General features: G+C 42.9%; 2 protein-coding genes across 5 annotated transcripts; one reads left to right on the top strand and one right to left on the bottom strand.

Annotated features, from left to right (window-relative positions):
• Positions 1-716: 716 nt before the first annotated feature.
• LOC139413738 (ubiquitin carboxyl-terminal hydrolase 48-like) lies at positions 717-22,353 on the bottom strand. 4 transcript variants are annotated; one of them, XM_071161457.1, is made up of 27 exons: positions 18,027-22,353; positions 17,443-17,577; positions 16,899-17,019; positions 16,520-16,661; positions 14,106-14,233; positions 13,799-13,923; positions 12,958-13,066; positions 12,321-12,454; positions 12,057-12,139; positions 11,679-11,861; positions 11,216-11,353; positions 10,710-10,859; positions 8,863-9,063; positions 8,664-8,778; positions 8,341-8,483; positions 7,939-8,138; positions 7,667-7,789; positions 3,688-3,749; positions 3,478-3,588; positions 3,013-3,143; positions 2,790-2,896; positions 2,570-2,677; positions 2,195-2,377; positions 1,937-2,062; positions 1,719-1,767; positions 1,566-1,592; positions 717-1,444 (listed from the first exon to the last, which is right to left on the bottom strand). In XM_071161457.1, the coding sequence occupies exons 2-27, from the start codon at positions 17,574-17,576 to the stop codon at positions 1,422-1,424; spliced, it is 3,156 nt and encodes a 1,051-aa protein (XP_071017558.1). In that variant the 5' UTR covers position 17,577; positions 18,027-22,353; the 3' UTR covers positions 717-1,421. The 4 variants fall into 4 exon arrangements, with proteins under 4 accessions (XP_071017558.1, XP_071017559.1, XP_071017556.1 ...); XM_071161458.1 differs by having other exon boundaries at positions 11,679-11,858; XM_071161455.1 differs by having other exon boundaries at positions 18,180-18,195.
• Positions 11,289-27,919, top strand: LOC139413752 (low density lipoprotein receptor class A domain containing 2). Its single transcript, XM_071161483.1, has 6 exons — positions 11,289-11,413; positions 23,692-23,834; positions 24,119-24,449; positions 24,618-24,776; positions 25,191-25,331; positions 27,069-27,919. The coding sequence occupies exons 1-6, from the start codon at positions 11,401-11,403 to the stop codon at positions 27,368-27,370; spliced, it is 1,089 nt and encodes a 362-aa protein (XP_071017584.1). The 5' UTR covers positions 11,289-11,400; the 3' UTR covers positions 27,371-27,919.

Here is a 27,919-nt window from a genome sequence, read left to right as displayed (position 1 = left end):
GCTCGGGGGTTTGAACTTGCAACCTTCCGGTCCAACGCTCTAACCATTAGGCTACCCTGCCGCCCCTACATGTAGGTATGTACAGCGGGACCAAATCGGAGATTAATTTATAAACATTTAAAAAAAAACTTTGACATTATGTAGTATTGTGTAGGTTAGTGACAAATCTCAATTTATTCCATTTTAAATTCTGGCTGTAACAGCTAAATGTGGAAAAAGTCCAGGAGTGTGAATACTTCCTGAAGGCACTGTATTCTAGTCATGGGTCATCCTATAACTACTGCTGTACATACCTTTTCTATTCATACACACACACTTTCCAGATTCTGACGGCTTGTTCTGATACTTTTTGGTTATTTTATTGCTAAATATGACTCCTGTCAGAGCTAGAAACATAAGCATTTCGCTGCCCCTGCGATAACATCTGCAAATCTGTGTACATGACCAATAAACTTTGAATCTAAAAACACCAACCATGCTCTCTTGTAGATGCACTACACATCCAGACTTGGTTTACTATGTGTGTTAGAGAACGAGAGTCGATACTTTATCAATAACGTAGCGGTCAAAGCATTGAGGTATGAAAGAACGGGTCAGAGAGACGGTTTCCCAGACACAGGATTAGGCTTAATCTGTATTGGGGAAACCTCCCCATGGTTGTTTTTTTACTTCACACAGTGCACAAATAGATCCAAAACAATGTGTGTGAGAAAATCTGTTGGAGAAAAAACAACTTTATTGCCCATATGAAATAACAGTTCACATCAAGGCCTGCATCGGTTTCTGACTGCAGCACAAACCTAATCTAAATGTGCAATGTTTTTTTATTCATTTAAGAAATATACATATATTTTATTATTCTAAATGCAAGGGAGTATTTTGTTAACTTTGTTGTTGAGGTACTTAAATGTTAAACCACCAAACAGTTACAATGTTCAATATTTAAGAGTTGCTCATGCATTCTTTAAATGTTTGAAGAAAATTTGCAGTGAGACCACAATTTTCCTTTGAACAAAAAAAATGTATCTTGTAAAATTCAATTGGGTCGATCGTCTCAGAAGTCTACGGAAGCAGACAGAAGAGAAGTTTGGGTTCCACATTGGAAGATGCCACTAGATTCTCATGACCCGTTTCTACTCACAACCCAGGCGAAGAGAGTGTGACCACAAAGTCCCAGAGAATGCATAAACGTCTTTAAATATTAAAAAGCCAGCAGATAAATTTTAACAGAGAAATAACCAAAGGATTTGCAACAGTCACAGCTTAAAATACAAAAACGAAATCTTTAGAAAACGACATAAGAGAAATCAAAATTAAATTAAAAATTAAAGCACTTTTTTCCAATTTATGGACACTACAAGCATTTGATTCTTGTTGTCCAGCTTCAGTCCGCCTCGAGGGCAGAGACTGTCATGTCTTCTTCAGTGACCGAGAAGCCCAGTGCCTGAATGGATCCATACAGTATGTTTTATTGAGTTGTTGTATGTCAAAGATAACAGCTGCACATACTGCAGATCAGGGTTAAAAAACGAATCAATGCAAACATGATTGCAATCAGAACATACCTTTAAATCCTTCTTCAGGCATACAGACTGAAAAAAAGAACACAGAAACCGTTGTTAGCAAATGGAATCTTTCAGTTCATAGTGTACAAAAGATTCAGGGTATACAAAAGAAAGAAGAGAAAAAAATGAAAAACGAGAGGAAAAGAAACATACCCTGATAAACGTCATCCAATGCTGCATAATCTGCTATGGGTTCATCAGCCTGAAAGACAAAATGCATATTCAGGAATAAGCAACTTTAAACCATTTACTGCTCGTCTCCGGTAATGACATGTTCACTTTCATATTAGATACTAGTCTTTACCCCATTCAATTTGATTTTACTTTAAATTCAAGTTTATAATCAAATCTAATATAAATGCGGTACATACCTTCAGACAGATGACGCTCTCTGGGATGACTCCTAGGCTGCCGAGGGTGGCAGAGTCATCCGTTAGACACCGGCCGTCGATCGACAGGTTCTGATCAAACGGGGCCACAGAGAAGGCATGCATGATCTGAGGGAGAACCATTAACACACACCAGAATTAGGGATCAGGAATCCTTAGATTCAGTGTTGAGCAAAAGCAAGGATGATGCATTATGGTTATTCAAGCCTCCATCGATGGCAACACTGGTGAACCCCTCACTTGTATTTTGAGCTCCTTGAGCGTCTGATTGGCTGAGACGATGAGTGCTTTCTCTCCCCGGAGCTTCCTGTGCCTTGTGCTCCTCCTGATACCTGATTTGCCGCCACTGGCCATGGGGGCTGGACTTGCGGCAGCACCGATGGTGCTGTCACTCAGCCTCTGACGCTTTGCCCCGTCCTCTATCTGGACAGACATCATGTGACCAGGAAGCAAGGGAAACATCGGGCAATATCTATGTCAATCATCCTCTCAGCACTTCTAACTTCTACATTATTGGTAAATGGCTTAGTTCACAAAACCATTACTCAAACATTCAATTCTTAGAGACTTATAAGCAATAAAAAGTGAAACTGAAGTGAGGGGTTTGTGTCCTACCTGGCTAAAGTCAGGGTCTCGCTCTCCATCCACCTTAGTAACAGGCTCCTCCCTCTCATCCTCTGCCTCCGACCCACTCACATTCACCTCAGGAGCTGCCTCCATTAGCTAAATAGGAAGGCAGTTGTATTCTTCTCTGGAGACCATTTGCATATTACACTCTGTGACAGACATATTTCCGAAAGAGAGAAAGAGGGGAAGGGGAGAGAAAGACACTCACCCTCTTGTCGTCTATGACCTTGCGGACGTAGACTGTGGCTTGTGCGTACTCTCTCATGTCCCTCTGTTGCTGGAAGATGAAGCCTTCTCTGCAGTCCCTACAAAGCTCTGGACACAGAACAAACACAGTCAAACAGTTCCTCTGCACAGTTCTCTAAGAATCATAACAGAATAACAGAATTAAGTCACACAGTTGAGGGAAATCATAAGGACTTGAATCTCACCAGGCTGGGTGGTGTACTCCACACTGGAGCCGTTGGGTGTGGCCTGACTGATCCGGCAGATGGAGATTGGCTGATCAACCAGGAAGTGTCTGCTGATCACCTCCCATTCACCGGGCCAGAGAAGAGCTATACTGTGCAGAGGGAACAGCACACGACATGAGACCAGGAGGGATGGATGATGAAGACCAGAGCAGTATAAAACACAACATGAGACCAGGAGGGATGGATGATGAAGACCAGAGCAGTATAAAACACAACATGAGACCAGGAGGGATGGATGATGAAGACCAGAGCAGTATAAAACACATAATGAGACCAGGAGGGATGGATGATGAAGACCAGAGCAGTATAAAACACAACATGAGACCAGGAGGGATGGATGATGAAGACCAGAGCAGCGCAGTATAAAACATGAAAACAACATGGGTCGAGAGGGGTCAGACAGAGGTCAGTGAAGTCACTCACTGTTGGGCGTCTCCCATCAACATGGAGTCATGGGTGAACATGAAGCCCCCATGGGGACAAAGGAGCAAACTGTTCCCCACGCTAGACACTGGGGTGGTCTTAGTGGGCCTCCTACAGAGAGGGAGGGAGGGGATGAGAGAAGTCATTCATTTGGCGATTTGAATGGTGAAGCACTCAAAAAATAAACTATAGGATTAGGACTGGACTTACCTGATGAACTTTCTCCACTCGTCCACAAAAAACAGAGGAACTATGTAGAGAATGTCCGTCTCCTAAAACAAAGATTGGATTCATCAGTATGTCAACATGTCATCAACAAATATATTCAGTTCAGCCAATAAGATATCAAGTGTACAAACTGTTAATACCTCTTATTACCTGTGCAATAACCATTATTACCTGTGTTATTACCAGTGTACTTACTGTAATTACTCATGTAATAACCTTGTCTAGTAGGCTTGGGCAGTATACCGGGGTATTTGGAAAAAGCCACAGGATGGTCAATAACGCAACCATTTGTGAAGTTTCTCCATACATTTTAATAATTGTAGCTACTTTTTTTTATTTATTTACCCTTTTTCTCCCCAATTTCGTGGTGTCCAATTGGTAGTTACAGCCTTGTCTCATCACTGCAGGTCAAGGTCAAAAGGTCAAGAGCTGTGCGTCCTCCGAAACGCAAGCCAACCGCACTGCTTCTTAACAAAATGGCCACTTAAGCCCGGAAGCCAGCCGCACCAATGTGTTGGAGGAAACACTGTACACCTGGCAACCGTGTCAGCACGCACTGCGCCCGGCCCGCAAAAGGAGTCGCTAGTGCGCGATAGGACAAGGACATCCCTGCCGGCCAAACCTTCCCCTAACCCGGACGACGCTGGGCCAATTGTTCCCCGCCCCATGGGTCTCCCGATGATTCTGGACTCGAACCCAGAATCTCTAGTGGCACTGCAATGCAGTACCTTAGACCCTGCACTACTCGGGAGGCCCCAATAGTAGCTACTTTTTAAGTAAATACCTGCAGTCAACTTGTGCAATACGTTAGGAGTTAAAGCAGATTGCATTCATTTCACAGCTCAAATTATTTTACATTATAAAACAGTTCCCCAGAACAAATGAGCCAGTCACATATTTCTTTGTAAATAGCACAACAGGAGAAAGTGGGAGCAGGTGAGTCCAGCTGTGTATTGACAGGGGTCGTGTTCATGCTTCAACAGAGTTATCAGGGGAGTGCAACTACAGTTTACCTTCAACAGAAAATACATTAGTACAACCGGAGAAAGGTAGCTAGCTACACATCAGAGTGCTGTTGGTTTGTGAATTCTCATCCAGTGGAGAAGTGCAACTGAAACAACATTTGTCTGTGTCCAGCAGAAATTACAATAAGAAGCATTTCAAATCTGCTTTTATAAAACACAGCAGTATATTTCTTATGGGTTTCATAATTTTTCTCCGTGTGTGTGAAACTTGCTAGTTTTCTACAGTGGCAAGAAAAAGTATGTAAACCCTTTGTAATTTCCTGGATTTCTGCATAAATTGGTCATCAAATTTGAACTGATATTCATCTAAGCCACAACAATAGACAAACAGTGTGCTTAAACTAATAACACACAAATTATTGCCAAACCTGTCCCAACTTTTTAGAGTACCAGATGCGAGCAGCAAATTGGAGATTCAACTCGCGCTCGTAGCACCCGCCGAATTGGGTTCTCTATCCCTGCACGCTTGTACGCGCGCTGTTTGTGAGTCTGGTCGCTTTAAAGACACGGTTCCTAATTAACACAAAAAGCAAAACCACTTTGAAAACATAAAAACAAATGATCGCATCGATACAGATGGCTACACAAAGCTTAAGTAGGCTACCGCAAAGGGAATCTGAACGCAGTTCGCTAGAGTCCGGTGTTTCAGCCTAAGGTGCCCATTGTATTTCTTTGCAGCGAATACATCATTTCCGATTTTCGAAATTGATAACATCTCAAATCTACTGCAAAGGCATTTTAGAAGCATTGCCTCTATTGCCAATACCGGACACCCATTCATTCTGCATCGCACAGTCTTCTAAACTCCCGACTCCATTTAATGCCAATATGTTTATATTTATTTTTGATTATACTTTTGTAATGCTTTTTGTTTACAGTTACAGTATATCAGGTTGCGTGATCCTCGTAATGTTACTTGGAAAATACAACTAATGGGACGCAGAATTAAATGTATATCACACTCACACAAATGCGACCAGTTATTGTTCGTATTTGCATTTAATTTATTTCACTAGCAAATGAACTGCTGGCACTTTAGAGCCCACTGAATGTCCATCTTATGTTCTCTAACGTTAGCTTAAAACAATTTGTGTTTACCTTTCCACAACACACGGAGTCGAAAAGAGATTTGTCCGTGTGTTTACGTACAGCTGAGAGTCAACAAACTCAGCATCACAACAAACTGGAGGCAGACACCCGGTAGCTACGTCGAAAAATTAATTTCCATGTCCGTTGACACAAACTCCGTACATGTCTGTGTGTTACTGCTCGAGAATCGAGATGTTAGATTTACTCAGTGGATTTATTTTTTATTCAAATGTTTTTAAAAATGATATATATCAGGCCCTATTAATTTCTGCGTACTTTTAACTCGGATCTCGTACCTGCGTACATGGACAGAGAATTGCGTAGTTGGTACGCAAAATGCGTGCATGTTGGCAGGTCTTTATATTGAATACATAATTTAAACATTCACAGTAGGTTGGAAAAAGTATGTGAACCCCTAATGACTTCTCCAAAAGCTAATTGGAGTTAGGAGTCAGCTAACCTGGAGTCCAATCATTGCGATGTTGGTTAGAGCTGCTTTGCCCTATAAATAAAACTCACAAAATGTGAGTTTGCTATACACAAGAAGCATTGCCTGATGTGAACCATTAAGAATTGTTGCCTTGCATAAAGCTGGAAAGGGTTACAAAAGTATCTCTAAAAGCCTTGATGTTAATCAGTACGCGTTAAGGCATTGTCTATAAATGGAGAAAGTTCAGCACTGTTGCTACTCTCCTTAGGAGTGGCCGTCCTGCAAAGATGACCAAGAGCGCAAAATGCTCAATGAGGTTAAGAATCCTAGAATGTCAGCTAAAGACTTACAGAAATCTCTGGAACATGATAACATCCCTGTTGACGAATCTATGATACGTAAAACACAAAAAAATAATGGTGTTCATGGGAGGACACCACGGAAGAAGCCGCTGCTGTCCAAAAAAACATGGCTGCACGTCTGAAGTTTGCAAAAGTGCACCTGGATGTTCCACAGTGCTACTGGCAAAATATTCTGTGGACAGATTAAACTATCTGTCCGCCAATTGAAGCTCAACAGAAGTTGGGTGATGCAAAGGACAACGACCCAAATCATAGAAGTAAATCTTCAACAGAATGGCTTCAACAAAAGAAAATATGCCTTCTGGAGTGGCCCAGTCAGAGTCCTGACCTCAACCCAATTGAGATGCTGTGGCATGACCTCAAGAGAGCAGTTCACACCAGACATCACAAGAATATCGCTGAACTGAAACAGTTTTGTAAAGAGGAATGGTCTAAAATTCCTCTTGACCGTTGTGGAGGTCTGGTTGAGTTTATTGCTGCCAAAGCAGGGTCAACCAGTTATTAAATCCAAGGGATCACATACTTTCCCACAGTGTGTATAATAAAGACATGAACACGTATAATTGTTTGTGTGTTAGTTTAAGCAGACTGTGTTTGTCTATTGTTGTGACCTAGATGAAGATCAGATCAAATTGTATGACCAGTTTATGCAGAAATCCAGGTATTGCCAAAGGGTTCACATACTTTTTCTTGCCACTGTAAGTGGCTGAATGAATGAGACGGACATCACAGCGTTAGCTTTCTGCTGTGTTTCAGAAATCTGTACCGCTGCCAAACAATCTTGATTTCCTTGCGTTTTTTCTCCTCTCCATTCTCGGCCCATCTGCTCCCCCCAGGCATTCTCTGAGCAGAGCAGGCAGACCAGTTACCCTAGCGACTCCACAGACACAGCGTGTACACATGCTGCTCCAGAGCCAGGACTGTTCTTCCTTCAGGCAAGCATGCGTTAAAACTTTGTTAATTTGCACAATGTCTCGTTCATATTCGCTTGTAAATATCCACTCACCAAAAATTACAGTCGATATTGTTATTACCTGTGCACTAACAGTTATTACCTGCGGCCACTTGGTGAGTGTGGGTCTGTTCTTCTCCTGGAACAGGTTGAGGAGGGAGCTCTTCTGTTCTGACGCCATCATCCTGTTCAGAGCCTCATTCTCCTTCCCCTCACGCTCCAGCCTCTACAGGAAAACCCACAGGGATATCACACAGCTAAAAGGAATGTGATCAGCTCAATTTGGTTTTTCCATTTACAAGGCTAGAGAGGAGTAGGGAGAGAGAGACAACAGTATCTCTATCCCTCCCACCACCTCGGTCCATCCCTTCTTACCAGGCACTGCTGACAGGGCTCCTGTAGCTGGGTGAACTGGGGGGCTCTGGGGAAATACACCCTCAGTTTGGACCACACCTCCTCCGTCACCAGCCGCCTCTCGCTCTCCAGGATACTCAGGCCACCATGCCGACAGAGGATGTCCTCGTTGAAGGTCTTCATCTCCTCCTCGTCTTCATCCTGGTTCTCTGGGCCGTACTCTGGAATCAGACAGCAATAGTCAAACAATACTGGGCCACACTGATAAAGAACCAGACAGCAATAACCAATCATGATCTCCGCACAAAGGAGGTGAATATGTTATTTCTGACATTCTAACAATATTGTAGTTACCTACTCTACATGTCATTGTGACAAGTAGTTTTTCAAGTTGTACTCTGTGACCTCTGCTGGTTTGTGTACCTTTAGTAGCAGTGATCTCTGGTCCCTCTCCGTTGGTTTTGCCGTCGATGTGTTTGGTCTCCTCCTCGTCCTCATCCAGCTGCTCCAAGGCCAGCTGTCTCCAGCTCCGAAGAGACGTCTTGCCCACCCAGTACCCCTCATCACTGTCAGATAGGGGTGAGATATTAGAACATACACACATTGCGCAAACTGCAATCCTAGCTGCAGTACTACAAACATGTCTGGATCAATAAAATATACTGTTATTTTGTCTAACATTCTGCACTGCGAGGACTGTTTTACGAACACGAAACGTTGCCATTAATCTGTGAGTGAGTGGTTACCTTTTGGGCGGGCCCTTGGCAAGGTTGGTGACTTCTTTGTAGTCCTCTGCCAGCTGGTTCTTTAGCCGCAGCACCCTGCATCTCTGGCCCACACATTCCTCACAGAGAGTTGACCCTGGACACAGGGTCACACACACACAAGGTCAGAGGTCACAGAGAGGAGCTGAGACTATCCATGCATATCAGCAATGTCTCTTACCATCTAGTCTGGGTCCTCCGCCGTATCTGTCAAAGAGAAGCTCTGCCGCTTTAACAGAGATCCTCTTGGCCTCCCCCACCTTGTCTGGGTGAAGTTTACCATGAGAACAGAGGAAGTTGCCATTGTCGATTTCTTTAGTGACCGTCGAGTCGTCCAGCCATTTCTTCAACCACTCCAGAGGCACAAACTCATACTGCTGGCCTGAAACAAACACACAAACATGAAACACTCGACCCGGACCTCAACCTTGTAAGATGGACATCTTAGTTGAACTTCAGTGCTGGGCAAAAGAACTCTGGATAAAGAAAATGGGCAACACACAGTATATTGCACTCGTACAACATTTATTGTAAATACCTCAGAGCTAAATTCTTGTGTAACTTTGTTTCTTTACAAAGTAAGCATAGCTACTGTTAATGCACCTGCATAGCATACCAGGGATGTGGTATAATTAGGGCTGTCAAAATGATCTCTGCAAATGATTTCTGACGCCATTAATCACGACTCCATTTCTTTACCGGATGGACCTTTGAGGCGCAGGTGTTTCCACACTGACCCTTTTAAAGCGCACAACTACAGCCAATACTTGTTCCTTTACATCGCTGAAGACCGTGTGCCTCTAGCTAGCAACCTGATAACTTGACCACAAAATTGGATGGCACAGGAAGAAATGAGAAAGAATAGGCTACTTAAAGTTATCTGGGCCCAGTTTCCCCGATAGTGATGCAACTTAGGCTTAGGAGTGTTTTAATGACGCATCTTTCCTACAATTGCCGAAGATCTAATATGCGTTCCCCAAAACACCATGCACAGAGAACAGTCGCTAAGTGCGTTGTTGGAGCATGTGTCGATGTTGACTTGCCTACAAGTAGCAAACTATAACTCGATAGATTGAACATGACATTTATTTTAATATGAATGAAATAGGCCTATAGTCTACTATTTATATTTTAATGCCGTCATCTCGGTTTTCATTTGACGCATATTTTTATACGTCGCATGTTTGTATCAATTGTAGACATGGGCAACTTTGTATTTGTAGTCAACTATGTTCTGAAGTTATCGGCAGTCACAGAGAGACAGTTAAACCACGGGATTCTATGTTTGTAGTATATTTTCTGTGTATAAAGTGACGCGGGAGGGCAACGACGCACTTAGCTGTTCTTCGAGTGATCTGAGGCAGGAGTTAAATTACGAGCGTTTTCAAGTGCAACGTTAATAACGAGCATTTAGGGAAACAGCTGGGAGATTTAACAAGGCTCCTATGAAGGTTCTAACAATGAACTTATTAGCCTTAAGATGCTTTTGGGAAACAGGGCCCTGAACAGTACAGATGGTTACAGTGTTTTCATAAGATTGTTGGACAAATGTAAAAGCTCTTTGTATCCATAGAGCCAGGTTTTTCCTGTAGTCACTCATTTAGAATGCCTGCAGCAGTAACAGTACTTATAGCTTTGTGTTGTGCATAAGTGTTAAACTTCAAGAACATTGATGAGAGTAGGCCTATTTAAACATATGGAGCATAAATAGCTGTACGTTACAGTGACTTGTGTTTAAGGGGAAAATGCTATTAAAACATTCGGATGTAGATCATTTTGTGTTTCCATCCCTTACAAATCAAAACATAGTATGCCTGTAACTCAATGCACTGCTAATTAAATGGAAAAATATTTTAGGGCCAAATTTGAGCACATTAAAAAATTGCAATTACTAATGCCATCAACTCGATTAATTATTTTAATCGTTTAACAGCCCTAGTTATAATGCATTATACAACATCATGAACAAAGAACTACTTTCATATTGCAATATTGTGATAGCTGGGCTAAGGGGATGTTTTTACCGACCGTCTTCCGCAGGTAAAAGCTCGTAGAGTTCCTTCACCTCTTCGTGCTTGGCCTTGCCCTTGTCGACGCTCTGCTTGCGCATGTCGGCCATCTCCAGGCACCACTCCTCAAACTTCCTGTTGTCTCGGTCCACCAGCCTCTGTAGAAAGCCTGGCACAGATAGAGGGCTCCCACTGATATCACAGCTACCGTTGCTGGGTTCAAAGGTCATACAAACAACATTCTAACCACGTCACCTCTGCAGCAACAGGTACCACGCATTTCTAGCTGACTTTAGTTGCTGGGAATATATAACTATACAAGTCTTTCTGGGGAATAGCTTTAACCGCCTACACATTTCTTCTTACCTATTTTTCGCTGGGTTGGTAACTTTGGTTGATGATCTTAATAAAGTATGTCAAAGGGATGTACACACTGGAGCTATCCAGCTAGCTCAGTTCTTACCTTGTACATAATGTATTGAACTACAGTCATCACCAGGTGCAGTCCAGTAGTTAGATCCTCACCTGGCACGTCAACGTTGGTCTCCATGGGGTCAGTGTCCTCCTCTCTATGGCACTTGTACACCAGCATGTAGGCGTTCCTGGAGCAGTGGTATCCTTTACTGCACTTGGGCTTACGGGTCTGGGACTTCACCGTCTCAGCTGGAGAAAGAGCAGAACAGCAGCAGAGAACAAGTAGAAGAGAAGCCATGTTGAAGAGTGGTAAGTTCCTTTATTCTTCCTGTATGGGTTTTATTTTATCTCCGACATTTGTTGTTTTACTGTAAAGTGTTACGATTTTAGATGCACTTTAAATAAACATTGATTTATTAAGGGGAGTGGGTGTGGGAATTTGACCACCAAACAACAGTCCGTTTTTAACCAAGCTGTATTACAAAACAATACAGCTACAATTCAGGGAAGTGAAGGGGAGAAGAGGTTAAGGGGGCACAAGTGGACTAATGCAGAAAGGAGCAGGGGGGCTCACCGATGTCCTCCTCGATGCCCAGTTGTAGCTTCTTGCCCTCCATCTTCTCAATCTCCTCATCGTTGAACTTGTACCAGTCGCTGGTGCGGGCGTCTCGCACGTGTGCAATGTAGTGACCCGAGTAAGCGCTGACCCCGCGGTGGATCAGGACCGCACTCAGCTCGTACACACACTTCTCATCTTCTGGGGACGCCACCCAAAGAGACCCAAAACAAACAGCATGGATTATGTGTGTCTGTATGTCATAATGCATAGTAAAGGGTCAGCTTTTATCATACCATAGTCACAGAACTTCGGTCATGTATCTTCATCATTAAATATTCTGCCACATTTATAGAATGAGGACAGTATGTTGAGCCATTGCAAGGCTGGCGATACCTTTTCCCTCCAGAAACGGGCCCATGTCCAGCTGCTCTGGAAAACTGATGAAGGTGTTGAGCTTCTTCTTGTGACCCGTTTGTCTGGGAATCAGAAGACAGACAACATTCAGCAACAGTACCAAGTTAGAGTTGTTGCATTGACCCTTAGTGATATTGCATAAGGCCACTACTAGTGAAGGTATGTACATTTTGAGTTGTGGGCTGAGGGATTGTAGACTCGAGACCCTTCTACAAAACGACAGACTGAATGAATCAAACTGACCTGTCGAAGACAAAACGCATGAGCTGCAGGTTTAGTACGTGTGGGAGGCTGTGCAGTTTGATGCGTCGAGTGGCGTTCTGTTTGCTCTGGCAGCTCTCACAGAAGTAGCGGTTGTCACCGTCCAGCTTCTCCTCCTGCAGGGAGCGATCACAGGGTCAACACTAGGAGGTCAAACTTTTTTTAAATTTTTTTTTTTACTCTAAACTGTTCAACCCAACTACTCACACGTTATTTTAAAACTCAATCAGTCTGTTACATCAATGAATTACCATGGGGAAATAACCCTGATGTCATACTGCATTAATACCTTGGGGAACCAATGTCATACTGCATTAATACCTTGGGGAACCAATGTCATACTGCATTAATACCTTGGGGAACCAATGTCATACTGCATTAATACCTTGGGGAACCAATGTCATACTGCATTAATACCTTGGGGAACCAATGTCATACTGCATTAATACCTTGGGGAACCAATGTCATACTGCATTAATACCTTGGGGAACCAATGTGTGGTCAAAATGCATTAGTTAAACTAATGAACTATATGCTGTCATAATGCATAATCGTCTTAAAGAACAACATGATGCATCATCATCTTCATGACTAATGTGATGTCAGAATGCAAGGTTACCTTGAGAAACTCTGTGACACATTCTGTAAGGTTCTTGTGGCCCTGGATGTTGAGCTCCAGTTCGTAGTATCGGGACGGCAGTGGAGAAGCGCGGCCACACTGGTTACACCTGTCATAAACCCACAGACTAAGACACTCAAAGTCTGCATCTGTTATTGCTGTTTCTAAGGAAGTTTGAAAAGGTGTAGAAGTCTGGGTTGAGTTAAGGTGACTAAAACCTAGGTACTAGTTGAAGAAACGTAAATGGCAAAAATGGCAAAAGCATGGCCCGGATAAAAGCATAACCTTTGCAGCCACAAAGCCAAACCTCTAGTAAAAGTCCCTAGTGTCCAATCTGACATGAACAGTCCAGTTAACAGCCCAGTTTCATCTGTCTTTATGATGTTAATAAAATACTAAAAATCCTGTTGCATTTCTGACTGGCACCACCACTGATGTCAAAGCACAAAATAGTTAAACCGCTTGACTTTATAAAACCAACCCATAAAGCAAAAAAGGACATCTCTCATGGCAACCTGAATATTCCAAATTCGAACAAATAAAACTACCACTGGGTTGTTCGAATTTTTTTTTATTTGTTTTTTATTTAACTAGGCAAGTCAGTTAAGAACAAATTCTTATTTACAAAGACGGCCTACACTGGCCAAACCCGGACAACACTGGGCCAATTGAGTGCAGCCCTATGGGACTTCCAATCACGGCCGTTTGTGATACAGCCTGGATTCTAACCAGGATGTCTGTAGTGAAGCCTCTAGCAGTGCCTTAGAACGCTGCATCACTCGGGAGCCCAATGTTACTTAAGTCTGATTAAAGTTGATGGGTGAATGTAGTGCTGGCTTACACAGTGACGTAAGACATCTGTCCACAGAATTGCAGCTGTATGACATTCTGCAGGTTTGGGTTCTTCTGTTTGGATAATGTGTCCTCCAATAGCGAAAGGAAGAGTTTGGAGAACTCTTGAGCGTCCTGAATGTGAAAGAAAGGCAAGAGAGAGAAATAGAGATGACGATGAGTATAATTTAAATACTGTAGTTTACATTTGAATTGTATTCTTATTTTTCTTCCTATACCCACTATAAAAATAACTAAGCTTCTCCAAAACATTGTTAACTCTTCAGACTTTCCTGAGCATGTAAAAAGATGACTACCTGCTGTTGTCCTGTGTCCAGCCCTAGCGCCTTGACCAGCCCCGAGGGGTCAATGTACCTTCTGTTGCTGTTCTGAAGCAGTGCAAACAGGTACTGCAGGTGTTCACATATGCTGCGAGGCTCATAGTCTGAGAAAGGGAAAATGGTGAGGGCTTGAATTTGGGTTGAACTTTTCAAGATGGTTCATTAGATACCTGGGCGCCGATACAATACATTTTAGTTTGAAACTATTTGTGCGATCCACTTTGATTAGAGGAACAAATTGATGTGATTTGGTTCGATGCACTAACATTTGTTGCATAAACACATTCATTTTCCATTCGAAATTAAAATCTGCTGCTGATGAGCTGGGCCTCTCTGAGCAGCATTTGTTTGAGCTGACTTCGGTGTGTGTGTGTGTGTGTAAATTATGTATATGGTGGATGTAGGCACCTTGGCTGAGCCATAAGGGAAACTGGGAAACCTTTCGATTACTGGCCCAATTCTCTAACCACTAAGCTACCTGCCGTCCCTAGAAGTTCAGCCACCCCACTATCAGTTGGGGGGCAATGTTTGCTTTTTGTCCACCCCCCCTTGTCATGTTTGTGTTAGAGCTAGTAATGTATCAATATCTACCTGTAAAACAATTGCTATGACATAGCCAATGAAAATAAGAAATGATCAACTTCACCCTGTATATCAAATTACTCTCTCATATTTGATATAACACAAGTTGGGGTCACTTAGAAATATCCTTGTTTTCCATGAAAATATACATGAAATTAGTTGCAAAATGAATAGGAAATATAGTCAAGACGTTGACATGGTTATAAATAATGATTTTTAATTTAAATAATAATTGTGTCCTTCAAACTTTGCTTTTGTCAAAGAATCCTCTGTTTGCAGCAATTACAGCCTTGCAGACCTTTGGCATTCTAGTTGTCAATTTGTTGAGGTAATCTGAAGAGATTTCACCCCATGCTTCCTGAAGCACCTCCCACAAGTTGGATTGGCTTGATGGTCACTTCTTACGTAGCATACAGTCAAGCTGCTCCCACAACATCTCAATAGGGTTAAGATCCGGTGACTGTGCTGGCCACTCCATTTTAGACAGAATACTAGCTGATTGCTTCTTCCCTAAATAGTTCTTGCATAGTTTGGAGGTGTGCTTTGGGTCATTGTCCTGTTGTACGAGGAAATTGGCTCCAAATAAGCGCCATCCACAGAGTATGGTATGGCATGGCGTTGCAAAATGGGAGTGATAGCCTTCCTTCTTCAAGATCCCCTTTACCCTGTACAAATCTCCCACATTACCAACACCAAAGCACCCCCAGATCATCACATTGCCTCCACCATGCTTGACAGATAGCCTTAAGCACTCCTCCAGCAATGTTCTTCTTTGTGATCCGAACACCTCACTCCTCTTTCTATTCTGGTTAGAGCCAGTATGCGTAGCTAACACAACGTGCCATTGGAACACAGGAGTGATGGTTGCTGATAATAATATGTAGATATTCTATAAAAAAAAAAAACATAAAATAAAAAAGCTGTTTCCAGCTACAATAGTCATTTACAACATTCACAATGTCTACACTGTATTTCTGATCAATTTTATGTTATTTTAAAATTGACAAAAAAAAATGCTTTTCTTTCAAAAACAAGGACATTCCTAAGTGACCCAAACTTTTGAACGGTAGTGTGTGTGTATATATATATATATATTTATTGTTTCAAGTAAAACTACCAAATCTACCAAAACCATTGCTGCTGGTGAACCTGAACAACCGATCAGCATGTATAACCAGATGAGTTGCGTCTCCGGCAGTAGCTTAGGCTACTTTTATTCAGGTAAAACACAATTTTCAGCCCATTTGACAAAATGGCACACGTAGATGTGCCAGATCAGGAATTGACCCACTTCTCGTTGGTCAGCGCGAGAAGCTACGCACACCGCAGTTTCACTAGGCTACTGATATTGCCTGGGGTTGTTTGGTATGGAATATTAAATCAATGACTGTCAACCCAATAGTCATTATTTGGGGGGGGGGGGGCTTATATTTATCCTGTGACACACAAGTGTGTAATGCTAATGTGTTTTTTTTTGTTACATGTGCCAACTCCACGTGCCTTGCTCAAGGGCACAGTGACAGTTTACCTTGTCGACTCCAGTATTTGAACCAGCAACCTTTTAGTTACTGGGCCAACAATCTAATCTGGAGGATACCTGCCGCCAATTACATGCTTAGTTAGACACTGAAGGACAGGATGTAGTTGTCACAAAAGATTTGGGTTTTTTAAAGGTTGAGAGAAAGTAATCCGTTTGGGCTCCCAAGGGCCGATGCACTTATATTTTAAACATATGAACCGTGGACCGATGCGTATCGGTAAATTGTTACATCCCTACAATCTGGGCTCATCTCCAAGGGCTAGCACACCTGAGTCCATGTTGTGCTCCTCTGCCCGGGCATTCTGACACAGGTACAGGGTCCTGCGCAGCACCAGGTTGTGGAACCACACCTGCAGGAAGGTGTTGACATAACACGTGGCGCCCAGGTTCGTCAGACCCACAAACGTGTTCTGAGAGAGGGGGAGGACGAGAATTAGAGGGGATAAGAGAAAGGTGGGGGGAGGGGGAGGGGGGGGGGGGGTGAGAGAGATGGACAAGTTCATCCAGTGTTTTCAAATCAGTGCAGATGAAAGGCAGACAATTTAACTTGAAGTAGACCCAAGTCATGTGTATTTAAAAACAGGCAGGAGCAAGTCCTTGCAGGTGTAAATCTGTGTTCAAGATGAATGTTGTGGATGTAGGCCAACCTCGTCCCGGCGCTCTGAATTTGGATCATCAATGTTGTGGAAGCTGTTTTCGTTTATCTCTCCCAACCAGGCATGTTCCCCAATACCGACAAGACAATTTGGGTTCCCTTTACAATTCCTCCTTTATAAGCAAAGTCAGGGGGAGAGATGTCAATATCCTAACAACCATCTCTTTCACAATTTTTTTTAAGCAAATAGAGACAGTTGTTTCAGGCATTGAAACTTGAGAATAACATCAAGCATCAGGAAGCCGATGCCATTCTGTAATGTGAATATCAAAATACTAGAGGAAAGGAAATTAGTCATGAAGTGTTTCACCCATCTTTCCATTGCTGAAATCTCATATTGTGACTGCACATGTCATTCAGCTGAGTGACTAGCTAGCTACATGATAATCAAATTGCAGACAAAATAAGATAGTTATGCAACACAACTCACTCTTAGCGATCTGGCAACATTATAGCAGTGAATATGACATAAACGACAAGTTTTAAGTATGGGAATTGAAGAAATTCGAAATTGTTAACTATGTGTGCCCATTTACCTGCATGCTCCCCTCTTGCACGGCGGTACACAGATTCGGTAAGCTATCTCAATATGTTCCCGGTGTATGTCCTCCGGTCTCACCGAGTCGACCCAGCGCCAGGCTGCTTTCTCAAGCTGTACGCGAGGCGCCATTCTGTAAGAAAAACCGAGCTTACCATGGGTACCCTGACAAAGAGGTGCCGAGGATATTCCGGCCTAGTTTAACTTGCCCTGTTAGCACAGCTAACTTAAGCCACTCAACGTCGTTAGTTAGCCAGCTGGCTAAATATAGTTAGCTATAGTAGTCGGCGGCAGAAAAACGCCCCCAAAAATAATACAATGTTAAGCACAGCAGGCAACCAGTTCAAATGAAATCATTTTAATTACATCAACTAAACGTTCTAACATAACACTATAATCAGATCAGCTGATGCTCGTAGCTAGCTAGCTACCAACCATCATGCTAGCTACTAGCTAGCTTGTCAGATATTTCCCACTGCAAATAACTGCGTAGCTAGCTGGCTCTCAAGCTAACTAGCTACCCATCATCATGTCTTGCTAACGTTAGCATGTTTTTTTTTAGAATTAAATGTACATTCGAACCTTTCGTGCGTGTATCACAAACTTCTGATTTTGCAGCTGCATATATTTTCATATTTTATTCACAGTTTGTTTTAGATTTAGCGCCCTTGCGTCAGTTTTTAAATAAATATTTCATCTTTCAGTTTCAAACTTGTGAAAGGCGCAAGTACTTACGTATGACGTGCCATTGTTGTCTACGTAGCTACGTCCCTTTCAAAGAAAAGGCGGTTGGTGGAGCAAATCGCAGTGGGCATTTCCAAAGACAGTAAATAAACTTGAGTTTTTCTTCTCCATTATTGGACGCATTCGTCTGTGATCTGCAGAAACCTCCATCCAGTATGTTTTTTTCATCCCGTCTGTATCTAGTAATGGGAAACTCTTTTCACGCCACTTCAATATCGAAGTGACATTTTCGTAGAGGGTTAGGATATCTTACGCAGCAGGTTAGGATAATTAACCTAGCTGGTCAACAAAATGACTGTGTGTAACCTTTATTTAACTAGGCAAGTCAGTTAAGAACCCATTCTTATTCTTATTTACAATGACGGCCTATGGTTAGGGCTAGGGTTAGCGAAAATGCTCTCGTAACATGCTAAGATAATCACTTTATATCAAAGTGCCGTTAAAAGAGTGTGTCCCATCTAGTTCCGAGTCTTTTAGCGGCAACTGGCGGTTTATCACGGCAACTGGTTTGATACATTCACCTCTGAAGGTAAATAATGTTCAGTAATCTTGCAGTGATTTGTCATCCTGAGATCCCCAGAGATAAAATGTACCATAGTTTTGTTTGTTAAAAAATGTTTTATATTCAAATGTAGGAAATGGGTTCTACAGTTTGAACCCCTGCTGTCTCTGGCTCCACACCCAGCCATCCAGATGTGTGAAAGTTAGTGTATAAGCTAATGAGCCATCATGTATGACATTCCTGGAAGTGTGTAAACTTACATTTTGTATTACCATATCATGTGTGTATGTTCTCTATAGTTATGTACTTAAAAATGTATCAATTGACCAATTTGGCACATTTGGGCAGACTTATTACAGTATTGCATTGCTTCAATTGATCAATCTGAAACTTTGCACACACACACTGCTGCCATCTAGTGGCCAAAATCTAAATTACGCCTAAACTGCAATATTATATTAGGGCCTTTCTCTTGCATTTCAAAGATGAAAAATAAAAAATGAAAACATGTTTTTTTGTTTGTATTAACTATTACCAGATCTAATGTGTTATATTCTCCTACATTAATTTCACATTTCCACAAACTTCAAAGTGTTTCCTTTCAAATGGTATCAAGAATCTGCATATCCTTGCTTCAGGTCTTGAGCTACAGGCAGTTAGATTTGGGTAGGTCATTTTAGGCTAAAATTGTAAAAAAAATATATATATATATATCCTTAATAGGTTTACCAGGGCTGAAGCCCCTGTGCCCAGGCCCAAGAGGAAGCAACAACAAACAAAAAAAACGCCAACCACAGGAGGTCTCAGGAGCCTGCTCTCAATGAGTGTAGACAGCCTGCTGCTGCTCTGCTAATCATCAGATGGGGGAAGGAGAGGAGGTAGTGATATGATTTTAAATTAGCTGCATAATAAATAAATGTGAATGGTCAATTGTATGAGTCGGGCTGGGCCCAAGAGGCCAACATTTTATTTATTTTTTTCCAACCACAGGAGCCCGTTCTCTATGTTCAAAATACACAAGAGAGCATCAGCCAAGAGGATCAATAGTTTAGGAAAAAAAAAAAAAAAATTGGGATTAAGTTTTATCACAAGCACATACTTTTGTATATATAGTGTACTTGTATGTGGTGTATTAAATCGAGAACACAGCCATGCAATCACAATAAACAAACATTGGCAGTAGAATGGCCTTACTGAATAACTCAGTGACTTTCAATGTGGCACCGTAATAGGATGCCACCTTTCCAACAAGTCAGTTCGTAAAATTTGTGCCCTGCTAGAGCTGCCCCAGTCAACTGTAAGTGCTGTTATTTTGAAGTGGAAACGTCTAGGAGCAACAATGGCTCAGCAACTAAGTGGTGGGCCACACAAGCTCACAGAACTGGACTGATGAGTGCTGAAGCTCGTGGCGCATAAAAAATTGTCCTCGTTTGCAACACTCACTACTGAGTTCCAAACTGCTTCTGGAAGCAACATCAGCACAATAACTTTTTGTTGGAAACTTCATGAAATGGCCAAGCAGCCACAGACAAGCCTAAGATCACCATGCACAATGCCAAGCATCGGCTGGAGTGGTATAAAGCTCGCCGCTATTGGACTCTGGAGCAGTGGAAACTAGTTCTCTGGAGTGATGAGTCACACTTCACCATCTGGCAGTCCGACGGACAAATCTGGTTTTGGCGGATGCCAGGAGAATGCTACCAGCCCGAATGCATACTGCCAACTGTAAAGTTTGGTGGAGGAGGAATAATGGTCTGGGGCTGTTTTTCATGGTTCGGACTGGGTCCCTTAGTTCCAGTGAATGGAAATCTTAACGCTACAGCAGACAATTACATTCTAGATGATTCTGTGCTTCCAACTTTGTGGCAACAGTTTGGGGAAGGCCCTTTCCTGTTTTGGCATGACAATGCACAGAGCGAGGTCCATACAGAAATGGTTTGTTGAGATCGGTGTGGAAGAACTGGTCTGCACAGAGCCCTGACCTCAACCCCATCGAACTCCTTTGGGATGAATTGAAATGGTGACTGCGAGCCAGGCCTAATCGCCCAACATCAGTTCCCTACCTAATGGAAGCAAGTTTCAATATCTAGTGGAAAGCCTTCTCAGAAGAGAGGAGGCTGTTATAGCAGCAAAAGGGGGACCAATCCATATGAATGCCCATGATTTTGGAATGAGATGTTCGACGAGCAGTTGTCCACATACTTTTGGTCATGTAGTGTATCTGCCAAAATAAAGGAAACACCAACATAAAGTGTCTTAAAAGGGTGTTGGGCCACCACGAGCTGCCAGTACAGCTTCAATGTGCCTTGGCATAGCTTCTACAAGTGTACCTAAACCATGCCAGAAACATTCACCCCACACAATAACATATCATTTTTATCCCTGGTTTAGTCAAGCCCCGGGGCCTATGATTTCTTAATCCGGCCCGACTCCACTGTTTCAGCAATTGCAAAAGCATGCAGCAGTTGTAGGCTGAAAGGAGTGATAGTGCAGGGGCCTATGATTTCTTAATCCGGCCCGACTCCACTGTTTCAGCAATTGCAAAAGCAAGCAGCAGTTGTAGACAGAAAGGAGTGATAGTGCAGGGGCCTATGATTTCTTAATCCGGCCCGACTCCACTGTTTCAGCAATTGCAAAAGCATGCAGCAGTTGTAGACAGAAAGGAGTGATAGTGCACTGGGCACAGAGGTCAGTTCAACATCTACTTTTGATTTACATTTGGTTGATTGGTGAACTCCGGTGAATTCAGTGTGAAATCAACCAAAAATGTCACCATGTCATTGGATTTAGGTTAAAAGTAGGGTGAAAAAAGGAAATTCCTTTCCATTGATTACTTTTTGCACATCCAATGAGTTCTCCACGTTGATTCAACATCATCACATTTATTTTTTGATTGAAATGATGTGGAAACAACGTTGATTCTAACAGTTTTTGCCCAATGGGAGGCTACAGTTCAGTGAGGATAGGCTACTAGACCTCTTTGGGATGCATCTAGTCAGAGACCTCACCGCTCGTCCTTTGGAAACATCGCTTTGGGGCCGTTGTCATGGAAATCAAAGGACATGTAGATGGATTTGACAAAGAAGGGGGCTTCAAAGGAACAAAAGACAGTATGATAAAGAGTACTACTTCCAAAGGCGTCAGAAACATTAAATGCGAATGTACCTTGTATATCCCTCAAATGAAGAACGCGCTTCTCTTGGCACACCGATAACCTAATCTCCACAAAGTGCATTTTGAAATATGGTTGCTTTCTGTGAAGAACATCATTTTAAATCGAATCAGACACACATGCAACACAGTTTTGCCGCTTGAGATACGCAGGCCTGAGTGACAAGGAAAGTGCGCATCAGAGTGGAACACCATCCTTTGCGCTTGGGAGTAGGCTACCAAGATGGTCAACAAAGGGAATAAACTTCAGAGCCTGTCAAAGGGGTTTGTTCTGCTCAGCATAATGACACTCAAGACCAATGCCATCGACACGGGTAAGGAGATGGAAGCTCAATTGTAAAATGTAATCCATCGCCATTTCAGCCACTTGTTGCCATTACGGTGACGCACTGCCTGGTGCGCATACTTTTGCCTATTTGTTGCTCCTGGCTTTCTCATTGCGCCACTGGGCTTTTGTCACGGAATACAGTGTGGTTTTTCGCGTCACTGTAATGAAGCATATATATATATTCTTTATCAGATACCTGTTGATTTGAACTCTGCTTTCTAAAAGAAATTGCCATTGAAACAGGCGCATACCGATGGATAAGAGAATAATGCATACAGGGGATGCCCATGGCGCCAGGGGTTAGGGCCGCAGCTGAACGTTCATTTGTGACTATTCTTAATTTGTGAAATAACAGTTTACACATGGGTTTGACTTATCTCTAATTACACTAATTCATGGAATATTTCTGTCTTTTTTGACAACCACCCTAAAATATTTTGTTCACTTATGTTGTATTCCACAGACTTGACATGTTTCTATGCTTTTATCATTATCAAAACCGGATAATTGGGAAAGAAACATTATTTTATTATTGATTTATTGAGTAAACAGAAAATAATCATTATAAAATCATTTTTAGATCATTCTCTATGGACTTGATTTTTGGGGGGAATAACAGAACTTTACCAGTTATAATGATCATTCTATTTAATTTCGTGGTTATACCTTCACAAATGCAGAATTTGAATTTCAGTCATTGACTCAGTTACTTTAATATTGTCCCTAACCCTTCACCAAATTATTTAAGATAAATTACATATAATCCTTTAGGTCCAGCTTGATTCAAAGCTCAAATAAATACATGTTAGCTTTCAGTCATTGACATTAGGATAACACACGGATGTACCGTTGGGGCAGCTGCCATTTTCAGAGGTATTGCTCACTACTGCGTGTGAGCGTGCATGGGACTGTCATCAGGAGTTGCCCCATGCCTTCTTACTGGTCTTTTCCCTACAGGACTACAGTAGTACCAGAGCTGTTTATTTTTCAACTGTAAAATCCTTTATTGGGGACTCACTGTTCTGCCGTTGTCCATGTTTTGGACAGTGCTTCTCTTGCGGGCATCGTGTTTACCTCTGGGGTATTGTGGGACTGGTTGTTTCCCGCCAATAGAGCTCCTCAGTCCCCTTCCTTGGAACATTCCAGGAGGTCAGCGCAGAACGATCCAGGGGTTGCCTGGGGAAACAGCTAATAAAACCAGGAAGGGGTTGTAAATCTTCCCATTATATGGCTCACTGCCCAGAGTGGGTGTCTGAAGCAGCAGTTTTAGGTTTGGTTCTGGCTATTTGTTCCACCGACTCACCTGCAACAATCAGCTGTAGCCTACTCAGTTGTGTTTTATTTTATCTTAGTTTTTATTATTCATCTCATAATTTGATAAACGTCAGTGACTCAATGGCACTATGGAGAAACAGAGAAAGTAAATTGTTTACACATCACATCCTCACAAACAAGTAGTTTGTTCCTTCATGGTACTTCTTCATCTGTTTGTTGTCCTCCAGTCAACGTGGTGGACTTCTGTGGCCAGAACATCCAGGGCAACGGGATGATTGTCAACTCACACCAGGAGTCCAAGAAGTACTACTTTGTCACCATGGGAACAGACTGCCACTTCACTATGCAGGCGGCCTCCCCCAAGGACAAGGTGCCCACCACTAACCGCACCCAGCCCCCACCTCCCTTTTTGTGCTCCCTACACATGTATGCCCAATATCCCAAATCGACTCCCAGCCCTAGATCTTAGAGGATTGGATAAGTATATGCAATATGATAATATTTCCATCTTGACTTCCCACACCTATCAAGTCCTTTCAGATCAAAGGGTTAGGGGCAAGGGGTCATTGAGTGATAATCCCAATATTTTACACATTATCTTCCTTGCAATGTCCGTCACCTAAACATGCCCCCCTTCCTTCTCTTCCCGTGAAGGTACAGTTCCACTTCCGCTTCTTCCTGGTCTACAGCCTGCTTCGTTTAGCACCCCAAAGTCCCACCCCCCTCTTCCCTGAGTCCCCCGGGAACCTCCAATTGGAGCCTTCGAATCCAGTGGTGGAGCCAAGGGACCCGTGTCATGCGGGGTCATACATTCAGTTCTATGATGGGCGGGACAAGAACTCGCCTCCAATTGGGCCACCGCTGTGTGGGAAGAGCCCACCCCGTCCGGTGCTGTCCACAGGGAATCACCTGACCCTGCGTCTGGTAACCCGCGGTACCCAGCCAAGAGTGGACTTTGTGGGGGACTTTACCTCCTTCAGACTGGGTGAGACATGACATGTGGATGTTTGCCACATATATTAATTAGTTGTAGTTTTATAGTCATCTGACGTCGGTGTTGAAATCTAGCTCATCATTACAATCCTAGCCAACTCATAAGCTGTAGTTTGTGCAGTTTGTAACCAATCAAATGCCTTGCTCTATCCGTTTTCAGGTTTTAACCAATCCGCGTGCAGCGGCGAACCTTATTTCCCGTGTCACAATGGGAAGTGTATCCCCATGAGTCTGGTGTGTGACGACAAGGGCATTGATAACTGTGGGGACGGGAGCGACCTGGAGGATCACCTGCCCTCCGGGTGCAAAGGTCACTTAGGTAAGACACCTGTGCAGCTACCTGTTCAACAAACCTTTAAAGGTGTTCTATGTGGCCCCCAAACACCTTTCAGACTCAGTGCCACTAATGTTACACTATTCCACAGTTTCTACACTATATTTTGGTTTATTGGTTAGGGCAGAAGTAGAGAGGAAAGATAGAGGAGAGTGTGCTGAAATAGCAGTAACCGAGTTCGAACCCATGCTGCAGCGGTATATGTGCACCAGAGGCAGCGGCTTAGATTGCTAGACCGCCCTAGGCCACCCTAGACCACCCTAGACCACCCAATTGTATTATTCTACTGCTCTTTGTCCTGTACAACTCTTTTCAATATTGTTACTGTAAATTGGAATGTGTTCTCAGTCACCTTACTTACTAAAGGGAAGGTAAATAACACCTGTGTCCTCTCCTCAGCAGGTCAGCTGGCTCCAGCCCAAGCCACTTCCCCAGCAGTGACCCCAAACCCTCCTGTCTTAAACCCGACAACTTTTCCCACGTCCACCTATAGGAACTGTGGCACTCCGGACGGCGTACCCAATCACAACTCAGTGACAGGTGAGTGACAACTGACAACTGTTACAGGTGATGCAGGTTATTGACCAACTAGGAGGTTGTTTTTATAAAAGGATCAGTTCCCAACACCCTCAGCGGCATTGGAAGAAAGCGGATGTTTCTGGTTTTCAGGGATACAGTATTTTCAACCTAACTTCCGTTTCCCCTGAAAAATGGAAGTGGGGACTCTGTTCAGGTGTCTTTCTTTGCCTGCTACATTAGGTTAGTTCCCAAAGATTTACCTGGTTAAGTAAAGGTTAATAGAATAACAATCTCAACCAAAACTCAGTGTTTTACATGTAGTATATCTCACAGTGGCTTTTCTAAAAGATCCCTTATTTCTTAACTGCTGGGTAAGATACTTTTTGGGAGCATAAATCAGTGTTGGGGTATTGTACAGTATGTGTCTGTAAACTCTATTTGGGAACAACAAAGCATTCTGATGTTTGTACTATTCAAATAAAATAAAATCAAGCTTTATTTATACAGCACATTTCAGGCATGGAATGCAATGCAATGTGCTTTACAGGAAGCAACGAATAAAAACAATGAAAATTAAAGCTAAAATATTTACTATACAAAGATACACTATACAAAGATACAAATCAAAAGAATGACACAAACTGAACAACCAAAAAGCACCCGGAAGAAAAGCAAAGCTAAAAGGATGTATCAAGGTCTCTTTTAATTATGTCCACAGATTCAGCCCCCCTTTAGGTTCTCTATTCCAATGGCTGCCTCTCCATGCCTCTTGGTCCTAGGCTTTAGGATAGTTAAAAGGCCAGTGCCAGAGGACCTGAGGGACCTACTGGGTAAATAACTTAAAAGCATGTTTGATGTGTATTGGGGTGCACAATTGTGGATTGATTTAAAAACCAATAGAAGAATCTTGAAATTAATTACGTAGCAGTGAAAATCAATGCTATGTTGTTGTTTTTTACCCCCTTTTTTTGTGATATCCAATTGGTAGTTACGATCTTGTCTCATTGCTGCATTTCCCCAACGGACTCGAGAGAGGCAACGGTTGAGAGTCATGTGTCTTCCGAAACATGACCCATCAAGTCGTCCAACTGACGATCAATGTCAGCTTACAGGCATCCGGCCCGCCACAAGGAGTCGCTAGAGCATGAGCCAAAGAAATCCCCCCGGCCAAATCGTCCCCTAACCCGGACGACGCTGAGCCCATTGTGCACCGCCCCATGGGGCTCCCAGTCACGGCTGGCTGTGACACAGCCTGGGATCGAACCCAAGGATGTAATGGCGCCTCAGCACTGCGATGCAGTGCCTTAGATCGCTGCACCCCACCCCCCTTTCTCTGAGTTACAGTATGTTCACCAAGGGTGACAAAAAAAACTCTTTACCGGATAAATAGGTCCTAAACCAATTTAGAACTGGACCAGAGAGGCCAACCCACCTCTCCAATCTGTCCAGAAGGACATCATGGTCAACAGTGTTGAATGCTGCACTTAAATCTAAGAGTACAGAGAGCTGTTTGGCATCTGTGTTGGCTCTTAGATAATTTACCACTTTAACTAAGGCTGTCTCTGTGCTGTAGTGGGCTCGAAAACCAGATTGGATTTTTTCTAAAATATAGTTGGCACTTAAAAAATAATTTTGCTGTTTGAAAACACATTTCTCCAAAATTTTGCTTAAGAATGGAAGGTTGGAGATTGGCCAAAAATTGCATGCAGACCCCATTGCTAACTGTACTCTACTCTCACCCCTCCACGCTCCCACCAGACTCTCCACCCTATCTGTCTCTGCTGGCGCTCTTCATCACCCTGGGTGTGATAGCTGGTTTGGTCCTGCAGTGTTGGTGCTGCTGGTCTCCAGGCTGGTTCCTCTGGAGGATCATTGTCTGCCGCTTCCTACCCTGCTGTAACTCAGCCTGCGCCTCCTGCAAGCTCTGTGCCCGAAGCTGTTCCCAGAACAAGGAGCACCGACTGGCTAAGGTTTCACCACAAGGACAGGTCACAATCAACGATGCCGCCTTGGCCCCCCTCACCACAGCCACGGCTAGCGCAACTACTGTCACTGTGTAGGGAGTCGCTATATAGCGTAGGACTGTTATCGCTATGTAGGGTAACCACCATGATGGCTAACAGTGAGACAGATGGACTCATGGACATGATGACCCAGATTTCATGTTCTAGACTGATGGACTGAGATGAGACACATCTTTTTGCTAGTTTACAAGAATGTCATGGAAGAAGGGGTACTGCAGGGTGTACATTTGCATTTTCAGTGGAAATGAGACATTGTCATTATCTTCTCCCCACATTTGGACAGTTCTTAAAATGGGGAGGCTTCACTTTTGAATGTTTCACTCACTGTATGATCCTTTTTTGTTGTTGCTTTAAAAAATAAATGACTGGCGCTAAATCCGCTACACTCAAATTGGTTTGATTAGTTTTTTCCTTAAGTTATCCTCTGTCTTATGTAACCATACCAAACGTAACATAAGGACGATGGTTTGTCGGGTGGATGGGTAAGCGTATAACATAAACGTCAGCAACCCAAAGATTGCGTGCTCGAATCTCATCATGGACAACTTTAGCATTTTAGCTAATTAGCCACTTTTCAACTTCTGT

This window comes from Oncorhynchus clarkii, chromosome 7 (genome assembly GCF_045791955.1).
Source record: "Oncorhynchus clarkii lewisi isolate Uvic-CL-2024 chromosome 7, UVic_Ocla_1.0, whole genome shotgun sequence".
Lineage (NCBI taxonomy): Eukaryota > Metazoa > Chordata > Actinopteri > Salmoniformes > Salmonidae > Oncorhynchus > Oncorhynchus clarkii.
Note: the sequence above shows the minus strand (reverse complement) of the source record. Positions and strands in the feature narration are given on the sequence as shown.

Coding starts and splice junctions, on each gene's coding strand:
- LOC139413752 (XM_071161483.1), top strand. Junction 24,777..25,190: donor CGGGTGCAAAGGTCACTTAG/GTAAGACACCTG, acceptor TCCTCTCCTCAG/CAGGTCAGCTGGCTCCAGCC. Junction 25,332..27,068: donor CAATCACAACTCAGTGACAG/GTGAGTGACAAC, acceptor CGCTCCCACCAG/ACTCTCCACCCTATCTGTCT.
- LOC139413738 (XM_071161455.1), bottom strand. Junction 17,020..17,442: donor TGCAAGAGGGGAGCATGCAG/GTAAATGGGCAC, acceptor TTGCTTATAAAG/GAGGAATTGTAAAGGGAACC. Junction 12,140..12,320: donor ATGCGTTTTGTCTTCGACAG/GTCAGTTTGATT, acceptor TCTGATTCCCAG/ACAAACGGGTCACAAGAAGA.